The 23,327-nt window shown below is 38.5% G+C and overlaps 1 protein-coding gene and 1 long non-coding RNA gene across 2 annotated transcripts in view; both read left to right on the top strand.

Annotated features, from left to right (window-relative positions):
• Window positions 1-983: 983 nt before the first annotated feature.
• On the top strand, window positions 984-2,224 carry LOC149833884 (uncharacterized). Its single transcript, XR_016432482.1, has 2 exons — window positions 984-1,137; window positions 1,962-2,224. It is a non-coding gene; the product is annotated as an uncharacterized LOC149833884 (long non-coding RNA).
• Window positions 2,225-5,344: 3,120 nt separating this feature from the next.
• Window positions 5,345-23,327, top strand: part of LOC149833883 (BI1-like protein) — a 31,362-nt gene continuing 13,379 nt past the window's right edge. Inside the window, exon 1 of the mRNA XM_090011085.1 lies at window positions 5,345-5,664. Within this exon, the coding sequence (XP_089867211.1) occupies window positions 5,424-5,664 (241 nt within the window). The 5' untranslated portion in view covers window positions 5,345-5,423. The remainder of the gene's footprint in view (window positions 5,665-23,327) is intronic.

Here is a 23,327-nt window from a genome sequence, read left to right as displayed (position 1 = left end):
TCACTTCTTCAACATCTACCAGGACCAGTTGCTCAATGGAAAGAGTACCCAAAGGAGGTATTAGACAGATTGTGGTCCTCATTCATGGTATACAGTTGTTCCTCATAGTTAATGTGTTTCATATTTAATTTATTTAAGCAATGTCTACTAACTTTCTGAAAATATTTGTAGGCTTCGAATCGCTTTGCAACTACGGTGGAAGAAAATGATGCAAGGAAGGTGTGGCAGAAGGTGGCTGCCAATCGATTTGCAGACATGCTGCACACTATGAAGACTGCAGCAAAAAAAGCATCTGGCGTAGTAGATGATCCATTACTGTGGAAGGGCCATGGTCCTATTACTATCAGGAGAGATTACTGGGATGAAATGTGCGATATGTGGGCGGGAGATGCATTTAAAAATCGCTCTGCGAAGGCTTCACAAAATCGATCGAAGATGCCCGAAGCCCATCTACACACAGGTGGATCTAAGACATTTGGGAGCCACCTAAAGAAAATGGTAACTCATCAATATATAATATTAATTTTATAAGTATAGTTGCAAATTTGTGTACTAAATCTTTTGTCATTTAACTTTGCAGGAAGCAGAAAAAGGAGGCAGTGTACCATATAAGGATATGTTTGTAGAAACACATAAACGGAAGACCACGGGAGTCTTCGTATCAGAGAAGGCGAGAACGACAACGGTATGTATTAATTCTATTAATAATCATTGCAATATATATGCAAGTCATCATAATGTTATCATTAATTATTAATGAATACTTTAAACATTATTTTGTAAGAGGCATATGAGCAACAAATGGTAGAGCGATATGGTGAAGACGCTACTCAGCATCCATCATTTGATCCTACAGCATGGGTGACTGCAGCAGGTGAACCCAAAAAAGGTCGCGTGTTCGGGTTTGGGAGTAATATAAACACTTCACCAGTTATTGGTTCTTCCAGTTACGGCTCACCAACTTCTTGCGCCGACATAAGCTCCAAGCAGCCGACTATTCTTTCCGGTGATGATGTACGCGAGATCATTAATGAATCACTGAATAACTACTTCCAATACACCGTCGCCCCCTTTCTCCGAAATGAGATCAAGGCCGCTGTTCAGGATAGGGGATCTTCGATTCCAGGTCCCTCTCAGGTATAATCACATATATAGTTTTTTTGACTATCTTAAAGCACATCTGAGCATGGTAGAATCACATATAGAGTTTTTCTAGATGCCTTAGAACACATATGAACATGCTATAATCACATATTCAATTTTTTTACTGCCTTAGCACACATATGAGCATGATAGAATCACATATATATATATATTTAACTTTTTGTCTGTCTTAGAGCACATATGAGCATGATAGAATCACATATAAAGTTTTTTTGATTGCATTAGAACACATAAGCATGCTATAATCACATATTCAGTTTTTTTACTGCCTAAGAACACATATGAGCATATTATAATCACATATTCTGTTTTTTGACTGCCTTAGCACACATATGAACATGCTATAATAACATATAGAGTTTTTTAACTGCCTTAGAACACATATGAACATGTTATATATCATTTATGATAGAATCACATATAAAATTTTTGGCTTTGCCTGCCTTAGAGCACATATGAGCATGCTATATTCACATATTCAATTTTTTTACTGCCTTAGCACACATACGAGCATGATCGAATCACATATATAGTTTTTTGCCTGCCTTAAAGCACATCTGAGCATGGTAGAATCACATATAGAGTTTTTTTATATGCCTTAGAACACATATGAACATGCTATAATCACATATTCAATTTTTTGACTGCCTTAGCACACATATGAGCATGATAGAATCACATATAGAGTTTTTTTATTGCCTTAGATCACACATGAGCACATGATAGAATCACATATAGTGTGTAATTTATTTCATTATATTTTGTTTATCAATACTGACTGTTCTTTTCTTGTGTAGGCTGCTAGCGATAATCAGGGTAGTGGAGCTGAAGGGACAGATAAAGACAATGAACAAGAAGACGCACAAAATCTTGGCGATGATTAGAGGACTGTGTTGAAGAAGTTCTATTTTTTTTATTTTTCCTAATTGTAATTGTTGAATTGTAAATAATTAAACTTCTTAGTTTTAAGGTGGAACGATTAATTATTATAGATACTTGTTATATGATTTTTTTGTGTGGTTTGTTTTTTATTTACAGGAAATATAAATTGTACAGGAAATATAAATTGTACAGTTCTCCGTAATTAATTTTTAAATAATTCTTTTTTGATTTTTTTTCGTTTTTGCGACGGATTAGCGACGGATGATTCCGTCGCTATTCATATTAATCTAGCGACGGCTTAGCGACGGAATTAAATCCGTCGCCACGCCGTGGCCGCCGTTTAGTACCGGCGGATTGGCGACGGAATATAGCGCTCGTTATTCCATCGCAATTAGCGACGGACTTGGCGACGGAATTATTCCGTCGCCAGTTAGCGTCGAAATATTCGCGACGTAAGCATACTGTCGCCGCGTTGTCGCTAATCCGTCGCTAACATGGTTAGCGACGGATTAGCGACGGAAGGTGGTCGTCGCTAATCTACTGCTCTGTTGTAGTGTGACAACATATGATGTATGATGGTGATGTTGATGGTGATAATTAGTAATAGTATAGTAGTGACGATGGTGGCTGATAGAAGTGGTGGCGATATATGATGATGGTGGTGGTGGATCAGTGGTAGTGGTCATAGGGTTGATGGGATGAAATGGAAGAAAATAATTAGTTGTAAAAAAAATTTAGGTCTTCTCTTATTTTTGAAAAAAGGGTGGAATTTATAAATAAAAGTTAACAAGTAAAAATAAAATATCCAAACACCAAAATGTGCTATTTCAAATAAGTGCAAATAGCTAGAAGCAATTTATATAGTGATCCACACAGGGCAAGATTTAATCGTGTATTTACATAACGTTTAAACTTACATGGTCAGGCTTGCTGGATTTGTATTCAGATTCAGATCCATAAATTTTTGCCTCTGAATTCAGTCCTGATAAAAGTCGAAATCACTTACATTTTGGCACGTTAAGCCCAAGTTTTCAACAGTTTCTTTTTGGATCCAGTAGTATAATTTAAAATTTGGACATGATTTCCACTCTATCTTGTTCAATGTTTCAGATCAGAATTAGGATTTGGATTTGTTGTTCAATATTCAGATTCGGGTTCGGGATCATTTGACATTCCCAGGATTGCCCAATCAGGAGGGCCAAATTATAGGGCCATTTTCCCACACCAACCAGCTCATGAGGTTGTGTCTGTTTACTCTCAATTTTGGGATCAAAAGTGAAGGAGTTCACATGCCAGGCTGGATTGGTAGGGCGGCAAGTGGATCTGATCATAAGTTGGATATCCAACCCAATTTTATATATTATTAAAAATACGATAACATCTAAACATTGAAAAGTTCATTTTTTAATTTATCGAGAAAATATCAGGTTAGTATGACGATATTTTCAAAATATTTGCAGGGTTACATTGGTAATTGAAAACAATGCACTGTAAAATCTCAATAATTCCAAAACACGGTTGGTTACTATAAATGGTTCATCATCTGCCAACGGGGGACCCAGTTGTCTGGTAGGAGCAATGAATGCACGTCACCTTGGGTTGGGACGTTGCAAGTTCAATTCCCAATGGTAACTGGCGGGTCAGCCTAACCCCAGCTTGCATATAAAAAAATAAATGTTTCATCTTGGATAACAAGGGATTTGGTTCTACTTATTTCTTATTTTATCCTTATTGTCTTATCACCATTTAAATCTTATTGTTTCAAGTTGTTTTGATAAAATTATATTGTATAAGTATGATCTACATAGTCCAGTTCGGTGAAGTTTTTTTTTTGCATGAAGGACGGGAAAAGTCACTAGTTTCGAGTTACGTGGGGGTGATCAATAGTTTTCTTAGGAAAATATGGGAAAACCAGCTTCGGAAGCTTCCTGGTCTTTCAGAAGTTCCTGTCCTGTTGAGAGAGAAGAACATGTGATTAGCTTTTTGAAAAAATTCCAAACTAACAACTTCCAACAAAATCTTTAGGTTCAACTCTATGTATTCCTCTATGGGTAAAATACATTGAATGTACAAAAATGAATATAACAAAGTTTTTGTTATTTGTATTAACAAAATTACTATTCAAACAAAGTAGACCCACAACCCTTCTCCCAAGGAGTCGCCAAGTTTCCCTTGAGCAAGAGCTTATCTAGGGGTGGCAAAACCTGACACGACTCGCCAACCCGACCTGCCAACCCGCCTCTTAGGCGGGTTCGGGTTTGGAAAGAATGAACCCGTTTAATAAACGGGTCAACCCGCCTAACCCGTTTATTAAATGGGTCGGGTTCGTGTTAGGGGTATGCCAACCTGCCTGACCCGTTTAATAAACGGGTTAGGCGGGTGGGTCAACCCACCAACTCGTCTGCCAACCCGCCAACCAGACCTGCCAACCTGACCCGTGAACCTGAGAACCTGTTTACCCGACCCAACCCATTTATTAAATGGGTTGGCGGGTCGTGTCGGGTTACCCGTTTATTAAACGGGCCAGGTTCGTGTTTGCCACAGCTGACCCGTTTAATAGACGGGTCGGGTTTGGGTTGAGGTATGCTGACCCGCCAACCCGACCCGCCAACCCGTGCCACCCCTAAGCTTATCCCTTGCCCTCTTTAATTCTAGGGGCTGATCATGCTAATGGGAATGAAACCCTGACCAACAATCTAGTGGCTAAGGCCCCCTCCACTGCACAAAATCTAGGGAAGATTGGGATTTGAATTGCTTGATTTCTAATGATTTAAAAGCCAATGGTTATATCTTTTATTTTTTAAATATTTTGATTTTAAAATCATGTTATTTGTCAAAAATAAAATCTAAGGACCGATGTCTATCAAAATGGACCATGTTTAATCCTCATACCGGGTCAGATTCAATCAAAAGAACTTACAACAGTGAGATCCCAACGATGATAGGAATACAAAGATGATGCAAGGGACAAGTAGGAAAAATCCACATCTACGTTACATGGATACTCTTAACTTATTCACGTGTCTTGTTCTTTTATGTGGATACAAGAGATGAGTAGAAACGACACCACGTGTAGGTCACAAGGGACACGGCTGCTCTGGCTTTATTCACGTGCCATGTGATTTTGTCCTTTTTTACGTGCTATTATTGACGGGACAAAAAACAAGTATCGTGTCCTCTTTCCTTACACCGTGTCATTGTGAGAAGCCCATGCTCTGGGCCCCAAGTAAACGTGTTGACCCTCTCAATGGCCAATGCTTCAAAGGCAAGCACTCGCTCTCTCTCTTCCTTCTTTGATTTCTCTTTCTGCTGTTTCAGTCATCGCACCACCGACCGACACACGCAGAAGAGAGAGAGAGAGAGAGAGAGAGAGAGAGATGTACGGATTCACGAGCATCAGCAAGGGGGATATCGAGTCGGGGACGCTCTACCCGGGGCTGAGCTACGGAGAGAACGAGCTCAGATGGGGCTTCATCCGCAAGGTCTACGGCATCCTCACCGCCCAGATCGTCCTCACCACTCTGGTCTCCGCCCTGGTTGTCCTATACGCCCCCATCAACGAGGCACTCAAGGATAGCCCCGGTATCTTGCTGGGCCTGTCGATCATACCATTGATCTGTGAGTTTTTCTTTTTTTTTTTTCGAGTTTTGACGCGCACCCATGGTTGTTTTTTGTTCGTATGATACCATCATGGGGTTTTTTCTTTCGGGGATGAACCATGTTCTTTGCGTGGCTTTTGATTGTTTGGGGATTTGCATTGATTTGGCCTAGATCTGTGAGTTTTTTTATTGTTTGTGGATATCAATTGTTTGGTATGCTTGTTTTTTATCGTGGGTTATGGATTTTGATTTTGTTTGTATTAGCTATGTGTTTTAGTTTTTACAGAAAAGAAGAAATTCGATGTGATTCTGTTCATGTTATCTTTAGACAGTTGGATTTTGTGAGTCTTTTTTTGTTGCATCACGCTGGTTTATCGGTTTTTGGCCCACTTTCGTCTTAGGGAAGATTGTTGCTGTTCTTGCACAATTGAAGATTTTGAGATCTTTGATTTTCATTCGTTGCGAAGGAGTTGGAGGAACGAGCGAAAACAATCATGCAATCGGACAAGCAGGAGATATAAGACGTACTAGTTGACTGGTTTTCAACATGCCGATTAGTTAGTTTGACTTGTTTTTGATTCGTGAGTTTTGGGTATAGGGAAGATTGATGTTCTTTCACACTTTAGATTCAAATTCTTTGACTTTGTATGCATACCCATTATTTTGTTTTGCTAATTGTTGGGTTTATTTGGAGAGTCTAGTGGATCATTCAAGGAGATCTGATCTTTTTAATTTCCACTCACAGTAACCCTGTTTCTTAAGGCTGCTGCAGGATCCAATTTATTGAGTAGGTTAATCTCATAGGGGTTGACGGCCTCTGACTTTGGCAGGTTGTGTGTTATGATCTGTGGTTTTAGAGAGTCTAGATGAAGGATTTGAATAGGACTTTTGAGGGAAATTATGTAGAGATGCAAAATCTAATGGAAATAGGAGGTTAGGTTCGGATGGATAGGATCTAGGCCATGGATGAGAGAAAAGTTTATTCTCCAAAAAACACTAGAGACCTAGAGTCTTAGATCCCAATTCAACAATTACAAAGTGACCCTTACAAGTAATCAAAGTGCAATTGATACAAATGACCAACCCTTTAAATTGCTCCAACCCAAACAATTGTCAAATAGTGATTCATGACATGGATTCCTCTCCAAAATAGGCATGGCCTTGGATAGTGGATCTGATCCAATGTCTCCTCAAATTGCCAAGTAGATGTGGTCATAACATAGTGGACGATATCTTCCAATTAATATGTGGTAGAAAGATAAGTATTGAGGTTGGATTATATTTTATAACATTTAAATTAAGAAGGAAACTCAAGACTCAATTTTCAAACATAGTTTTGTTGTATTTAATGGGAAGATGAAACACAAAGGGTTTTAGTCAAAGATGAGGAGATTAAGGAGAGATGGAAAAATTATTTTGATAAGCTATTTAATGAAAGTCATGCTCAGGATCTTGGAGACTTCTTTATTCCTTTTCATGAGATGAATCATGACTTCATGCGCAAGATTCAAAAGAAAGAAATTGCAGAGGCTTTGAAGAAAATGAAATCAAGAAGGGCAGTTGGCCCAGATGGTATTCCTATCGAGGCTTGGAAATGCTTGGGAGATAAAGGTTTAGAATGGTTGACAAATCTTTTTAACAAGATTTGGCGGACAAATAAGATGCCTAATGAGTGAAGGAAGAGTACTTTGGTGCCTCTATATAAAAATAAGGGTGATATACAAGATTGCACAAACTATCGTGGTATAAAACTCATGAGTCATACTATGAAACTTTGGGAGAGGGTGATTGAGTCTAGGTTGAGGAAGGTTGTCATGATATCGGAGAATCAATTTGGTTTTATGCCTGGAAGATCAACTATGGAAGCTATACATCTTTTTAGACAACTTGTCGAGAAAAATAGAGAGAGGAATAAAGATTTGCATATGGTTTTTATTGATTTAGAGAAGGCATACGATAGAGTACCTAGGGACGTTCTCTGGTGGACAATGATGAAGAAAGGTGTTTCTCTCAAGTACATAAAAATAATTAAAGATATGTATGAAGGAGTAGTAACCAATGTCCGCACTTGTGGAGGGGTGACAACCAATTTTCCTATAACGGTTGAGTTACATCAAGGATCTGCTTTAAGCCCTTTCCTATTTGCTATAGTGATGGATGAGTTTACGAGATCAATTCAAGAAAATGTGCCGTGGTGTATGTTGTTTGCTGATGATATTGTTTTGATTGATGAGTCTAGAGATGGGGTTAATGCTAAGTTAGAATTATGGAGACAGACATTGGAAGCAAGAGGTTTTAAGTTGAGTAAGAGTAAGACAGAATACATGGAATGTCAGTTTAGTAAGCAACAAAGTAATGATGAGAGTGTAGTGAAGCTTGGTGAGCAAGAAATACCGGTGGATGATTGTTTCAAATATTTGTGATCTATCATTCAAAAGTATGGAGAAATTGATGGAGATGTAAATCATAGGATAAAGGTTGGGTGGATGAAATGGAAAAGTGCAACTGGAGTGTTGTGCGATCGTAGAATGCCATTGCGGTTGAAGGGAAAGTTTTATAGGACGACTATTAGGCCTGCTTTACTATATGGTACGGAATGTTGGGCTGCCAAGAGACATCATATTTAAAAAATGAGTGTAGCTGAGATGCGTATGCTGAGATGGATGTGTGGAAATACAATAAAAGATAAGATTCGGAACAAGGAGATACATAAGAAGGTAGGCGTTGCACCCATTGAAAATAAGATGAGAGAGAATCATTTACGGTGGTTTGGACATATTCGGCGAAGGCCTAATGATGCTCCAGTTAGAAGGATGGAGAAATGGGAAAATATATTAGTTAAAAGAGGTCGGGGTAGGCCTAGGAAGACATGGATGAAGGTGATAGGAAAGGATATGAATGCTTTGAACCTCACCAAGGACATGGCATTGGATAGAAATGATTGGAGGAGAAGGATTCATGCGGAAGACCCATAATGATTTTCTTTTTTGGTTCATATCGCCGACCCCAATTATTTTGGGATGAAGGCGTAGTTGTTGTTGTTGTAATGGGAATATTGAGCTGGGTGATGATTTAACTGTAATTTCATTGGCAGAATTTAGTTGCTTCAGTGTTCAATTGAGCTTTCCTTTGTTTCAAAAAAAGATGAAGTTCAATTGAGATTTCCTGGGTCAAATTAGATTGAAGTCAAATGGGTGTGCATGGGAGGTGGGTGGGATAAGATATTGGCATTTGGAAGATTGGGCCTTCAACAAAACTTATATCATGAATAGTTTGGTTTATTCCCTATGTTAGATCTGGGAAAAGAACAGACTCATTAGTTCTTTTGCCCACACACAATTTTTTCTACTCGAATCATTTGTGAATCTGGATGCTTTTGGCCATTCAGATTTGGAGATCATTTCAAGTTCAAGGTGAACAGTTGTGGTAGTATCATATTTTGGAGGGAGAATCATGTTTAGAGTTTTCTGCTGGGGTGAGTTTTGGCCCTTCTGGGTAAGAATCTGAGATAGGACATAGTCTCTTCTTATTTTTTTCTTGTGTTTTTTTAAGCTGGAGGCTGGTGATCGAGGTTTAAGGAGGCAGGGAGGATATCTTGTCAATATATGTTGTACTTTATTGTGGTTCAATATCCACATCATGCATAGAGGAGCCGATATCTTTTCTGATGGGAACTGAATGGATGAGTATCCTTCTCTTTTAGCTTTTGCTCTGGTGGTGAATCATTAGTCCTTTTCTTGCTATATAGTGATGGTTGGTGACTAAAAAACCATCTTGCAGCTGTGCAAAATGGGCTTTCACATTAACAATTCATATGGTCTTTTTGGAGGGGTTTCTATGATATAAGAATTTGTTTGAGACTTTGAGTTGCACCTTTTTAAAATATGTTTGTGTTTGTTTATGGCTTTAAGCTTTATTTAGGTCACAAGTCTAGATATCTATTTCTGTTTGGTCTTTAGATTTACACCCTCACGAGTTGGTGAATAGTTCCAGCATGATCAACAATTCTTTGAGACAAAGTCATCAGCATGGCGATCTTGCTTCCTCTTGTGTTTCAGTTTAGTCCTTAGCTTTGTTTATCTTTATTCATCTAAGAGCTAAGTTGCATTAAATGCCAAGCTGACATAGGAGAATGGCTGTTGATCTTAAATACTCATGGGTGTACATGGATATTGTTATTAAGCAAGGATGCCATCAACTCCTTGCACTCATCATATGAGATAAATTTCCTGCATTTAGATGGGTGATGGTTCATGCCATCATTTTCACATTTATGATACATAATCTCTCTCTCTCTCTCTCTATATATATATATATATATATATATATAGAGAGAGAGAGAGAGAGAGAGAGAGAGAGAGAGTCCATTCTTATAAAATCAAGCATGTAGCACACATCTATAAGGTCACATTTGAGAAAAAAACATGAAAAAGTCCCTTGTAGGCTGGCTGCATTCACCGACCGAAGTAACAACACCCTACTTTCTCTCTCTCTCTCTCTCTATATATATATATATATATATAGCGCAGCTTATTTTTGGTTTTGTTAATGGTGCCATACTATTAATCAAGGTTGCAAGCATTGTATCGTTACCCGTATTGGTCGGGTCCAAAATAGGATATGTATCATATTGTAAAAAATCATAATTTATTTTTTTTAATGAAAAATTTCCAAAATTTCAAAAAAATCATGAAAATTAGAATAAATTAGCAAAAATTCAAAAAGAATCATAACACATGAAACAATGATGAATTGCACAAAATCCAACTATAAAGTCACATATGAACCATTTATGTGTCTATGAGCTGCATAAGACATCATAACCAAGTTTTTTAAAAATAATACATGAAACAATAACCAAGTTTTTTTAAAATATACCATCAATCATCGTCATTATCTTATTCTTCTTCTCCTCCGACATTCACATCATCTCTAATGTACGTGGGCTCTTCATCATCTATGTCATGAACTCCTTCCACATTTATCCACCTAATGTCTTCTTCATTCAGAATGTCTATTTCTTCTTGAACCCATGCATTCAATACATAAAAAATTTTCAAACTAATGAGATAAAATTGCTCTTTGTGCCTCCTTGATGATATTTTTTTTACCTAAAAAGATGACATGAAAAAATTAAAATTAGTTTGGTTTTGTATGATATAAAAAAAACTTTAAATAAACACATGAAAATGACAAATAAACTTTATAAATTTATATACCTTTGCTTCAATCGTAAGTTGTAGCGAACATAGACAAGGTCATTGAGCATTTTGTGCTTCAATCTATTTCTTCGTTTTGTATATTTGCTTAAAGACGCTCAAATTTCTATCACATTTACTTGCTCTGCACGTTTGGATAAGAATGTGAATGGCAAAAGTTATTAAGTGTCCCTTGTTGACTTCCGTGTCCATAATCAGGGTTCAATCTTTCAATGCAATACAAGAGTCTCTTGTTGACTTCTTTATCCATTTTAAATATAGGGGAGTATCTAAATGCATAATTTGAATAATATGTTGCAGTATGAAGATGATGAAATTGTCCAGTCCACCTATGATCAATGATGTTCGATACTGGGCTATACAATTTTTTCTTCTTATTCAAATTATCTCTAAAAAAATAGTTCGGAACACGAGAGATAAGGTATATAAGGAGGTTTATGACAAGTTGGATACCAAAGAGGGCGAGAAGGATATTTATAGGCTTGCAAAGATGAAAGATAGGAAATCGAGGGATCTAGGTATGGTTAGATGTATCAAAGATGAAACACAAAGGGTTTTAGTCAAAGATGAGGAGATTAAGGAAAGATGAAAAGATTATTTTGATAAGCTTTTTAATGAAAGTCATGCTCAGGATCTTGGAGACTTCTCCATTCCTTTTCATGAAATGAATCGTGACTTTATGCGCAAGATTCAAAAGAAAGAAATTGTAGAGGCTTTGAAGAAAATGAAATCAAGAAGGGCAGTTGACCCAGATGGTATACCTATTGAGGCTTGAAAATGCTTGAGAGAGAAAGGTTTAGAATGGTTGACAAATCTTTTTAACAAGATTTGGCGGACAAATAAGATGCCTAATGAGTGGAGGAAGAGTACTTTGGTGCCTCTATATAAGAATAAGGGTGATATACAAGATTGCACAAACTATCGTGGTATAAAACTCATGAGTCATACTATGAAACTTTGGGAGAGGGTGATTGAGTCTAGGTTGAGGAAGGTTGTCATGATATCGGAGAATGAATTTGGTTTTATGCCTGGAAGATCAACTATTGAAGCTATACATCTTTTTAGACAACTTATTGAGAGAAATAGAGAGAAGAACAAAGATTTGCATATGGTTTTTATTGATTTGGAGAAGGCATACGATAGAGTACCTAGGGACATTCTTTGGTGGACAATGATTAAGAAAGGTGTTTCTCTCAAGTACATTAGTATAATTAAAGATATGTACGAAGGAGTAGTAACCAATGTCCGCACTTGTGGAGGGGTGACTGAAAGTTTTTCGTCTGTACCTGTATTGAGAAAGAGAGAAGAGATAGAGAGGGAGAGAGAGAGAGGGGGAACCCAAAGATGTCGATTGCGGCTGTCACAATTTCTTCTTAATGAAATCGTGACCTAATAGTTGTATTAATACATTTAAGTGTACATTGTGGGTCGGGTCGGGTCTGGTGTAATATCCGAACCCGGATACAAATAACAGGAATTAACTCAGGTCTGGTACAGGATCCAGACCCGAAACACTGTTCGAAACACTATCCACCTTTTCACCCCCCCTCAACTTGATCATGGTTATGGACCATGCACAACTTGCCTTTAAGCATCCAAAAACGATCCTTTGTTAACCCCTTCGTGAATAGGTCCGTAACTTGTCTTTCAGTATTGACGAACTCAGGCTCAATCTCTTTTTCTTCAACTTTCTGTCTCACAAAGTGTTGGTCAATCTCAATGTGCTTAGCACGACTGTGATGTACTGGATTGAATGACATGTTTATAGCACTTTGGTTGTCACATAGCAAGATAGTGTGAGAGATCTTTTCTCCTACTTCAGTTAGTAGATGTCTGATCCATGTGACTTCGGCAGTAGCAACAACCATAGATCTATACTCAGCCTCAGTACTTGATCTAGCTATAGCTTTTTGTTTTCTACTGCTTCAAGAGACTAAATTTCTTCCAATGAAGGCACAATATCCTGATGTAGATCTTCGTTCATCAGGATCTTCTGCCCAGTCCGCATCACAATATACAATGAGTCTATGCTCATCTTTGCCATATGGCTGTGGTGAGTATGTCAATCCATCCCCAATAGTCCCTTTCAGATATCTAAGGATCCTCTTGACAGCTTCCATATGTCCAGTACGTGGCGCATGCATAAATTGAGACACTTGATTGACTGAATAAACGATATCGGGTCTGGTGAATGTGAGGTACTGTAACATTCCTATTATGCTTCGATATCTGGTGGGGTCATCACACAGATCTCCATCATGAGCACTAAGTTTTTGATGAAGCACACTCGGAGTTCCCAGAGGTTTGCAGTCTTTCATGCCTGCCTTGCTGAGAACATCTACAGTGTACTTGTGCTGAGTAAGTATCAGAGCCTAAATCCTCTAAAGGCCAAAAGGAATTTCGACAGAGTCGACGATATGAAAATCCCAGGTTCTTCGTTCCTCTCATACTCCTCTTCCTCGTTTTTTTTTCTTCTTTCCCTTTTCTGAAGCTCCTTGCATTCTCACATCTTGCGTGAGACTACTACTGTCAACCTGTGATTCACGTGATATTCATTCACGAGAACCCAAATCGTAAAAGGGGGGGGGGGCTACAGGTTTCCAAGTGAACCGATTCACGAAAAAGGGATTCCACGTGAACCGATTCACGTGAACCCATTCGAAGTGAACCGATTCACGTGAAAGGGATTCCAAGTGAACCTATTCACGTGAACCCATTCACGAGAATCAATTTTATCCTGTGTTTGTGTTTGATCATCTTTTGCTTCTTGTCCTATCTTTTCAAATCTATATCTACCTATTCGAATGCTACAGTTTTCAGTTTTCCTATGATTTCTCATTGCTTTGATACCATGAAAGTTTTTCGTCTGTACTTGTATTGAGAAAGAGAGAAGAGATAGAGATAGAGAGGGAGAGAGAGAGAGAGAGAACTGAAAAGAAGTGTATTCTCCTATTACGGGTCACGAGTCTGGAGATCCAGACCCGTGATCATTAACGTGTCATTAATGGCACTGTGTAATTTACCTTCTTGTAATAAGGGTACTTTTGTACCCTAGTCTTATATTTTGTATGTTATTATAAATGAGATCATATAGCAGCCGACCCTAAGCATTGGGGTTATCGTTTTTTTTCATTTTCTGCTCTCTCTCTCTCTCTTTCCTTGTCTCTCAGCTCTCACGAGTGGATTAAAATCTAACATGGTATCAGAGCTACGTTACAGCTGAAGCTGGAATCAATCAAAAAAGGTACCTCTGAAAGATCCCTTTCTCCTCGATATTTTTTTTCTCTCCTAAGTCAAGAAAAATACTTTTGTTTTCCCCAATCTCGTCTGCACCTCTTTTCTGGTTTACCCAAGTTCGATCAGATATGACATTATTCAGATCTGACGATATTAAAAAAAATACCTTTGTTTTCCCCAATCTCGTCTGCACTTGTTTTCCATCTCCTGATATTGATCATATCTGACGTTAATCAGATCTGATCATTTCTTCTCCTTCTTGTCTGAGTTACCCAGTTGAATATCTCTTCATTTTGTCTTTCATGTATTTTGCTAGTTGTTTTTGATCACAACGTGACCTAATCATGCAATCGGGTTTTATTTTGATTCAGCTACACTGCTTTTCGTTTCACAGTGTGAATTCATATTCACGTTGTTTTTTTTGTGTGACTTTCATATCCAATATTCAATCACTTTTGAAAATCAGAAATCTGACAGATATTTAATTTCTGCTTCAAATTCAGCCACTATCGTCGGCCATTGATTTGAATTAGTTTCTGCAAAAAAAAAGTTACATAAACTGTAGACAGATTGTGCTAAACACATTCTTAATACTGTAAACCATGGATTCACTTCCTAGTCAGTCAGTTCTTTCTTCAAGTTTCCTCAGTCAACTCGTGTCTGAAAAATTAAACAATGGTAACTTCTTGACTTGGAAGAGACAAATTATACCTTTTATTAGGAGTCAGGATCTTTCTGGACATCTGGATGGATCTATTCCAGTTCCTCCTGAATTCATATCACAAGAAGAAAGGGACAATAAAGGGGAACCTATTACAATATATGTTAGAAATCCTGAATTTGTGGCTTGGATGAAAAGAGACCAAGCAGTTGTTGCTTATATCACATCTACACTGTCACAAGAGGTACTTGTAGCAATTCCAGATGACTGTACTGTCATGCAACTTTGGAACAGACTTGTTCAGACATACTCACAGGTTTCTCAGGCCAGGATTATGTTTTTTAAAAGAGAATTTCAAATGTTAAGAAAGGATTCGATGACCATCATGAAATACTTGAACAAAATGAAGGTTATCACAGATCAACTTGCAGTTGTTGGAAGTACAGTAACTGATAAAGATTTGGTACAACAAACTCTCAGTGGATTGGGACATGACTATCATATGATTGTTACTTCATTGTTATGTTTACCTGAGCTCCTCAACTTTGAAGATTTGCGTGCAAAATTGTTACAATATGAGATGAACCTAAAGGGGTTTTCTGAAGAATCATTTATGCATACTGGGGCACAAGAAGTTCTTGCTACAGGGGTTACTTATGCACGAGGACGAGGAAGCTATGATATCAAGGGAAAAGGAGGACAAGGGAGAAATGGTCAAGGAGGTCGTGGATTATTACCTACACCCAACACATATACCAACTCACAAAGACATAGGCCAATCCCTACATGCTTTCTATGTAATAAAAGGGGACATATCAAAGCTAACTGTTGGTTCAATCCTTTAAATAAAGGAAAATCAACCCAAACTGAAGCAAAAAGAAGCACAAACAATACAAGAACCAATGGAGAAGTAAAGGAGTTATTGTTGTCAGCTTTAGCATAATTGAATCTGAAACAAAATGAGCAAGGTACTTGGTACGTGGACTCTGGCGCGGCGACTCACGTTACTGGTGATGCAGGTAAGCTCCTAAAACCTGTTCCTTACATTGGTAAAAGCAGTATAGTTACTGGAGATGGATCACACCACTCTGTCTCTCATATTGGAAACTCCATTATACCCCTGTTCGAATCTTCTATCAATCTTTCAAAAGTTCTTTATGTTTCTGAAATCAAGAAAAACATCGTTTCAGTTTCTAAACTTGTTGATGATATCAAAGCCTCAGTTGAATTTACTCCCTCTTCTGTTCTTGTCAAGGATCTCTGCAAGAAGGAGACGTTCGCTAGAGGAAAACGATAAGGCAATATGTATGTCTTTCAAGAAGATCCTTCAACACATATTCGCTCTGCAGATCCAAACTTGAAGCTCCAATCATCGTTGCCTTCTGAAAATTTTACTTGTGTCTTCAGTGTCTCTGAAATCAATAAGCCAAATCTTTGGCATGGTCGTCTAGGTCATTACAGTAGTAGTTTCATTGAAAAACTTGTTTCAAATAACCTCATTCCCAAGTCAAGTTTAAGAATAAATGTCGATGTCAACAAATGTCCTAGTTGTCTCTTATGTAAGAGTCATGTCTTACCGTTTCATTCTATCAATAAAAGAGCTTCAAGACCTTTTTAGACTATTTGTTCTGATGTTTGGGGGGCCTGCTCCAGTTGCTTCCATATCTGGAACTAGATATTACCTTTTGTTTGTTGACAGTTATTCTCGTTATTCTTGGATATTTTTCATGAAACACAAATCTGAGACCTTCAAGTTGTTTCGAAACTTTCATTCTTTTGTCAAAAACCAATTTTTTGAAAACATCCTTAGTTTCCAATGTGACGGAGGAGGTGAATTTTCTTTCATTGACTTTACTAACTTTCTCCAAAGTAACGGGATAAGGAAAAAGGTGTCTTGCCCACACACACCTCAGCAGAATGAGATTGCTGAAAGAAAGCATCGCTATATTGTTGAGAGTGCGATGAGCATGATGCATGACAACAGTCTCCCGATCACTTTATGGATAGAGGCTTTTCATTCTGCAGTTCATGTGTTAAATCGTTTGCCCATGACTATTTTGGAAAACAAGTCTCCTTGTGTCTTTTTGGTGTACATCCCAACTATCATGATTTGCATGTGTTTGGTTGTTTATGTTATGTTCATGTTTGTTGAGAATAGGTGGTTTTAAGTAAATAGGTGGTTTTAAGTTAAGTCGTTTTATATATTAGAGGCTATTTGAATTTTTGATTTTATAGTAGGCTTAAATGTAACTACTCTTTTCAGCCTCTCTCTATTTAATATAGAGAGAAGCCCTAATACCGATTAAGAAGTTCTATTACTTGCAGCCGTCTCTCTCTCTCTCTCGTCTCTCTCTCTCTCTTTCCCTCTATCTCTCTCTACCTAGGGTTCGGTGCCTTCATTTCTTCCGCAACATGGTATCAGAGCCTACGATCCTATGAGCGTGATCTACACCAGGAACGTGACCTACATCAGGAGCGTGATCTGCTGCAACGATCTCGAACCAGGTGTGGATTTATTTTTTTTTAGATCTGATGACAGATCTGTTATCAGATCTAATGACCAACGTGGGAGTGATCTTCAGGTCTGGCAGCCGTAACCCCCTTCTCTTGATCGAGATCTGTTGATTTTTTTTGGATTTAGCAGTTGATAACATTGTTTACCTTCGTATGACTATCGTGCCCCTGTCGTGATTTGATTACCTTTGTATGGTTGTTTGTCCTTTGAAGAAATGAACTTCCTGTTTGTTAGCAGTCGTGATTGTCATGGTTGTCGTGATTGCTGTGATTCTTCAGGCTGTCGTTAATCTATTTACTGTCATGATTGCACTGCTGGCGTGACTACAACATCTATCTTTATTTTTTTTGCTGTCGTGATCAGTGGAAGCAACAAGTTGGTTTTATCTACTGTGATGAAAAGTATCAGTTTTGTTGTTGTCGAGGGAGTCTGTGTGGAGGATAGATGCTGGTCGTCGGTTCTGGCTGATGCGTGATTGACTCATATGTGTGTGCAGCTCTTCAATATTTATGTGTGTGGGCTGCTGTCCACTACTGTAGCAGAAATTGCAGGCTTGACTCCCTGCTGTACTGGGAAAATACTCTTCTTGTGGCCTGCTGTACCTTGTTGTCGTTGGCTTGTTTTTTTTAATAGCTGCTGGGTTGTTGTGTGAGTGGAACACAAGTTATTGAAATCTGTCCCTGCTGAAACAGAAGTATTTTTTTTTTTGGTATGGTTGAAACTTCAAAATGTGATTCCAAATTGGAACATATTGGAGAATATAAAGCATTTGCCAATCCTTTTTCGTACGGGTCTTCTGTAAGATTGAATGAAACCAACTATGTCAGATGATCCAGAACATTTATGATGTCGGTATCTGGCCATCGTCGAAAACATATTTTGTTGGAAGATGGGTCCACTGAAAAATTGGGAAAATATGTTACTTGGGATGAAGATAATGACATAGTTATGTCATGGATCATGAATAGTGTCGAACCCCATATTACAGATGGATTGATTTACTATAATACAATCAAACTAATGTGGGACAATCTTCGTGATACATACTCACAAGAAACGAATGTAAGTCGTGTCCTACAAGTCGAACATGAGATATATAATTTGCAGCAGGGAGATCAGACCTTAGCCCAGTACTATGCCTCTGTCAAAGTTGCGTTTGAAAGACTTAATGCTCACAGGCCTTTGTGTTGCTCGAAGCAGAAGGATCATCGAGAACAAACCATGGTTGCTCGTTTTCTTACCGGTCTCTCTTCAGATTTTTCTGTTGCAAAAGTTCAAATGTTGACTGGATCAGATGTTCCTACTCTTGCTGATGCATACGATCGTCTGAGTAGACTAGCGATCTCTCTTCCACAATCTCAGTCTGTGACTCAGTCATCTGCCCTTGTTGTCTCATCCGGTTATGGGCGTGGAAATATTCAGAATATCAGAGGACGAGGTCGTGGACGTGGTATGGGAGGCAGATGAAAGCTTCAATGCACATTCTGTGAAAAACCTGGACATTTAGAAGATCGCTGCTGGGATAAGCATGGTCGGCCAACCTCTTCTTCATCAAAGTTATATTCTCCTAAAGCAAATGTGACTACTACCGAGACAACAAATGTACAAAAGAATATCGCTGACAATGAAAGTAGTATCACCCTTAGTCGTGCGGAATATGATGAGCTGATAGCTCTTCGACCTTTGAGTTCCACTCCTCCTGTAGCTGGTGTTGCATATTCAACCGGAAATCATCTTCATCCGACTAATAGTAAGTGAGTTATTGACTCTGGTGCATCAAGACATTTGTGTGGAAATTCACGTGTTTTTTCAGATCTAAAGGATATCAAGGCTCAGCTTGGAGTCTCCTTAGCCGATGGGAGCTCCTCCCGGTTGTTGGTCAGGGAAATATTTCTATATCCTCCTCATTACAGTTGAAAAATGCTCTTCATGCTTCAAAATTTCCTCAAAGTTTACTCTCTGTTAGTTGCCTTATAAAAGAACAAAACTGTAGAGTAATATTTGATCCAATGGGTTGTCATTTTCAGGATTTGCTGACGGGGAAGAAGATTGGTGGAGGCTATGAAGAAAATGGAATTTACTACCTACATCATCCAATGGGTACTGTTCATGTTGCAGTGGAACATTCATTCAGTCCTATTCAGTGGCATCGTCGTCTTGGTCATCCCTCATTGTCAAAGCTTCAGTCGGTCTTTCCTCAGATTCCTTCCACCACATCGCTTCAGTGTGAAGCATGTCAATTGGGCAAGCATCATCGAAGTTCGTTCCCTTCGAGTCAGAGTCAGTCTAGTAATAAAGTTTTTGAACTTCTTCATGCAAATGTATGGGGTCCTAGTAAGATTCCTACTAGGACTCAGTGTCGTTATTATCTTGTTATTGTTGATGATTTCTCTAAGTTGTCATGGGTATTTTTAATAAAAGAACGATCTGAAGTTCCAAGTATTATTAAATCCCTAATTCTTGAAATAAGAACTCAGTTTGACTCTATTGTCAAGATTGTTCGCACTGATAATGCTCTCGAGTTTAAATCAAAAGGTCTGTTACAATTTTACCAAGATCATGGCATCCAACCCCAAACTTCCTGTGCCTATTCATCTCAACAAAATGGGGTGGCTGAGCGAAAACATCGGCACCTACTTGATGTTGCCAGGACCATTATGATTCAATCCAATGTTCCTGCGTTATATTGGGGTGATGCGATTACCACTGCTTGCTATCTGATCAACCGCATGCCTTCGTCTTCTGTGGGTGATTACATTCCATTACATATCCTAAAACCTAATGCTCCACTTTTTTCCTTATCACCAAAAATATTTGGATGTGTTTGTTTTGTACACAAACTTGGCCCTGACCGTGATAAATTAGCCGCTCAAGCTACAAAATGTATATTTATCGGTTATCCAAAAAATCAAAAGGGCTATCGATGTTATGATCCCATTTCTCGCCGAGAGTATGTCAGTGCAGATGTATCTTTTCTGGAATCCTCTCCATATTACTCTATTTCCAGTTCCCCGCTGCAAGTTGATCCAGCTGAGCCTTTTCCATTACCTATACCTCCTTTTCCTTTGGAATATGTGCCCTCATTACCGAACCAAACTTTATCCTCCTCCAGATTTAATAATCCTCCATTGGTATATGTGCGTAGAGCTCCACTTCCGCAAGCGCCTTCATCTTCTTCTTCTCCTAAGGTAAGTTCTACTGACAATCGTGATCTTCAGGATCATGATAACATGCCTATTGCTCTACGAAAGGGGACAAGACAATGTACCTTATATCCCATATCTCATTTTGTCTCCCATGCCAGAATTGGACATCAGATGAAGTCGTTTATTTCAGCCTTATCTGTTGAAACTATTCCTCCGAACTATCAACAAGCCGAACTTGATACTCGCTGGAAGCAGGCTATGCAAGAAGAAATGACAACTTTAGTATCTCAAGATACCTGGGATCTAGTCGATTCCCCAGCAGGTGCTAACATTGTTGGATGTAAATGGGTATATACAATAAAGTACAAAGCTGATGGTTCTATTAAAAGGTACAAGGCCAGATTAGTCGCGACAGGGTATACTCAGACATATGGAATTGACTTCTTTGAAACTTTTTCTCCTGTTGCACGGATGGGTACCATCCGTCTTGTTCTCTCAGTAGTTGTTCAGCATGGTTGGAACTTGTACCAATTAGATGTGAAAAATGCATTTCTATATGGGGATCTATCTGAGACCGTTTACATGCAACAACCTCCAGGATTCGAGGTTGAGGGGGAGTGTCAGAAGGTGTGTAGATTGAGAAAGGCGATTTATGGCCTGAAACAAAGTCCTCGTGCATGGTTTCAAAAATTGTTTGAAGTGATGTCACGTTTTGGCTTTAATAGATCAGCAACAGATCATACACTTTTTATAAAGAAAACTAGCTCTGGCATAGTTGTTATGGTGGTATATGTGGATGACATCATTCTTACAGGAAATGATGTGAAAGCTATTGAAGCCACAAAGGCTCATCTTAAAAAACACTTTGTTACAAAAGACCTTGGTTCACTCAGGTATTTTCTGGGTATAGAAGTTGCCAGGAGCCGTGAAGGGATGGTTTTGTCTCAACGGAAGTATGTTCTTGACTTATTAAAGGAAACGAGAATGTTGGGAGCTAAACCAGCGAATATTCCCATGGACCATAAAGTTCAGTTGTTTGAAGAAGGGTCAAAACCGGTTGATAGCAAGAGCTATCGTTCCCTAGTAGGGAAGCTACTGTATGTAACTGTGACTAGGCCGGATATTGCTTTAGCTGTAAGCAAAGTTAGTCTGTTTATGGACAAACCAACTGAGGTACACTGGAATGCAACTATTATGATTCTCAAATACCTAAAATCTTCTCCTGGAAAGGGGTTATTATGAGTCACCTGTCCTTTTAACAAAAAAAGCAGTGTCAGTATAGCAAGAAAAAAACCTAAATTGATTAATACATTACTAGACCTGTCATACCAAGCTTTAGGAGCTTGCTTAAGTCCATATAGAGCCTTTTTTAATTTTAAAACTTTTCCATTTAAATTCATACCTGGAGGTGGTTCCATATAAAATTCTTCATTTAAATTACCATTCAAGAAGGCATTTTTAACATCGAGTTGAAAGATTGGCCATTTTTTAACAGAAGCTATAGCAATAAGGGCTCAAACACTAGTCATTCGAGCAACAGGGGCAAAAGTTTCATCATAGTCTACCCCATACTCTTGGGCATATCCTTTGGCTACCAACCTAGCCTTATATCTTTCTAATGAACCATCACTCTTAGTTTTTACTTTAAACACCCATCTACATCCAATGGGTTTCTTGCCATTGGGAGGATCAATGATTTCCCAAGTTTGCGCCCTTTTAAGGGCATTAAGTTCAAGTTCCATAGCTTCATTCCAATGAGCATATTGTTTAGCATCATTGTAATGAGACGGTTCATGAAAGAAGTGAAGAGCAAGAAGGCATGCTCGATAGTTAGGAGAAAAAGAGTCATAAGAAACAAATCTATTTGGTATCTTGGGAATGCGATTTGATCTTCTTTGAGAGGTTTCTTCTTGACATATCTCGGCAAGAGCATCTTCAATAGGTAGGGCTTTGCTTCTATGGAGAAGAGATGCCCTCACTTGTTCAAATTCCGGGCGAAGTCCATGAAGGAATTGAAAAAAGTGTTTCTTTTCAATTTGTTCTCTTCTTAGCCCAATATCTTGTGGAGCAACCCATTTAGGCTCAAGAAGGGCAAGCTCATCCCAAAGAGGGGTAAGAGAGCTAAAATAGTCCCGGACACTCATATTCATTTGTTTGGTGGAACGAATTTTTTCTTGACAAAAAAATTGCCGAGCAAGATCCTTTTGGGTATACATACCCTTAAGGAAAAACCAAGCCTCATTGGCCCTTCTAAATTTGGCAATATTAGCATAATTTTTAAGGTCTACATTGTTCATAAACCATGCCAAAATTTTGGCATGGTTACTTTCCCAATCCTCAATTTTGGATTGATGTTCATTAATGGCTTTGATGCGCTCATCGCCATCTAAAGCTTTTTCAACTTCAGTTTCAATTTTGGTAAGAACAAGAGAGGGTTCGGGAGTAGTTCCCATAACAAAGCCCCAAAGTTTCTTACCTCTTAGATGATTTTCCATAGCGGAGGCCCACATGAGATAGTTGGACCCATTTAGCTTAAAAGAAAGCTCCACTCTAGAGTCACGTTCCATCGGCACCAAATATATCTCCTTTCTTCAAAACTTTGAGAGGCATGCGTTCCAAGATGCTAAAAGAAAAGCCCAATCACCAACCGAGCTTTGATACCATGTAATGAAAAGAGGCGGAACCACCAATAGAGCAAAAAGTCACTCTTTAAGAGTGACTACTAAAGCCAAGAACACAAACACCAAATGTGCACACACAAAACAAATATAGGAAATGACTTAAAGTCACAAGTTGGCTATTATTGAAGAAAGGAAGAGAAGGGTGTAAAAACCCATACATTTACAAGGGGGAACCTCCCCTTTATATAGGGGAGGAGACTCAGGAGAGCACTAAAGAGGGACC

The sequence above is a fragment of the Nuphar pumila genome, chromosome 6 (assembly GCF_984573655.1).
Source record: "Nuphar pumila chromosome 6, dmNupPumi1.hap1.1, whole genome shotgun sequence".
In the NCBI taxonomy this organism is placed as follows: domain Eukaryota; kingdom Viridiplantae; phylum Streptophyta; class Magnoliopsida; order Nymphaeales; family Nymphaeaceae; genus Nuphar; species Nuphar pumila.
This window is presented reverse-complemented; position numbering and strand designations above follow the sequence as displayed.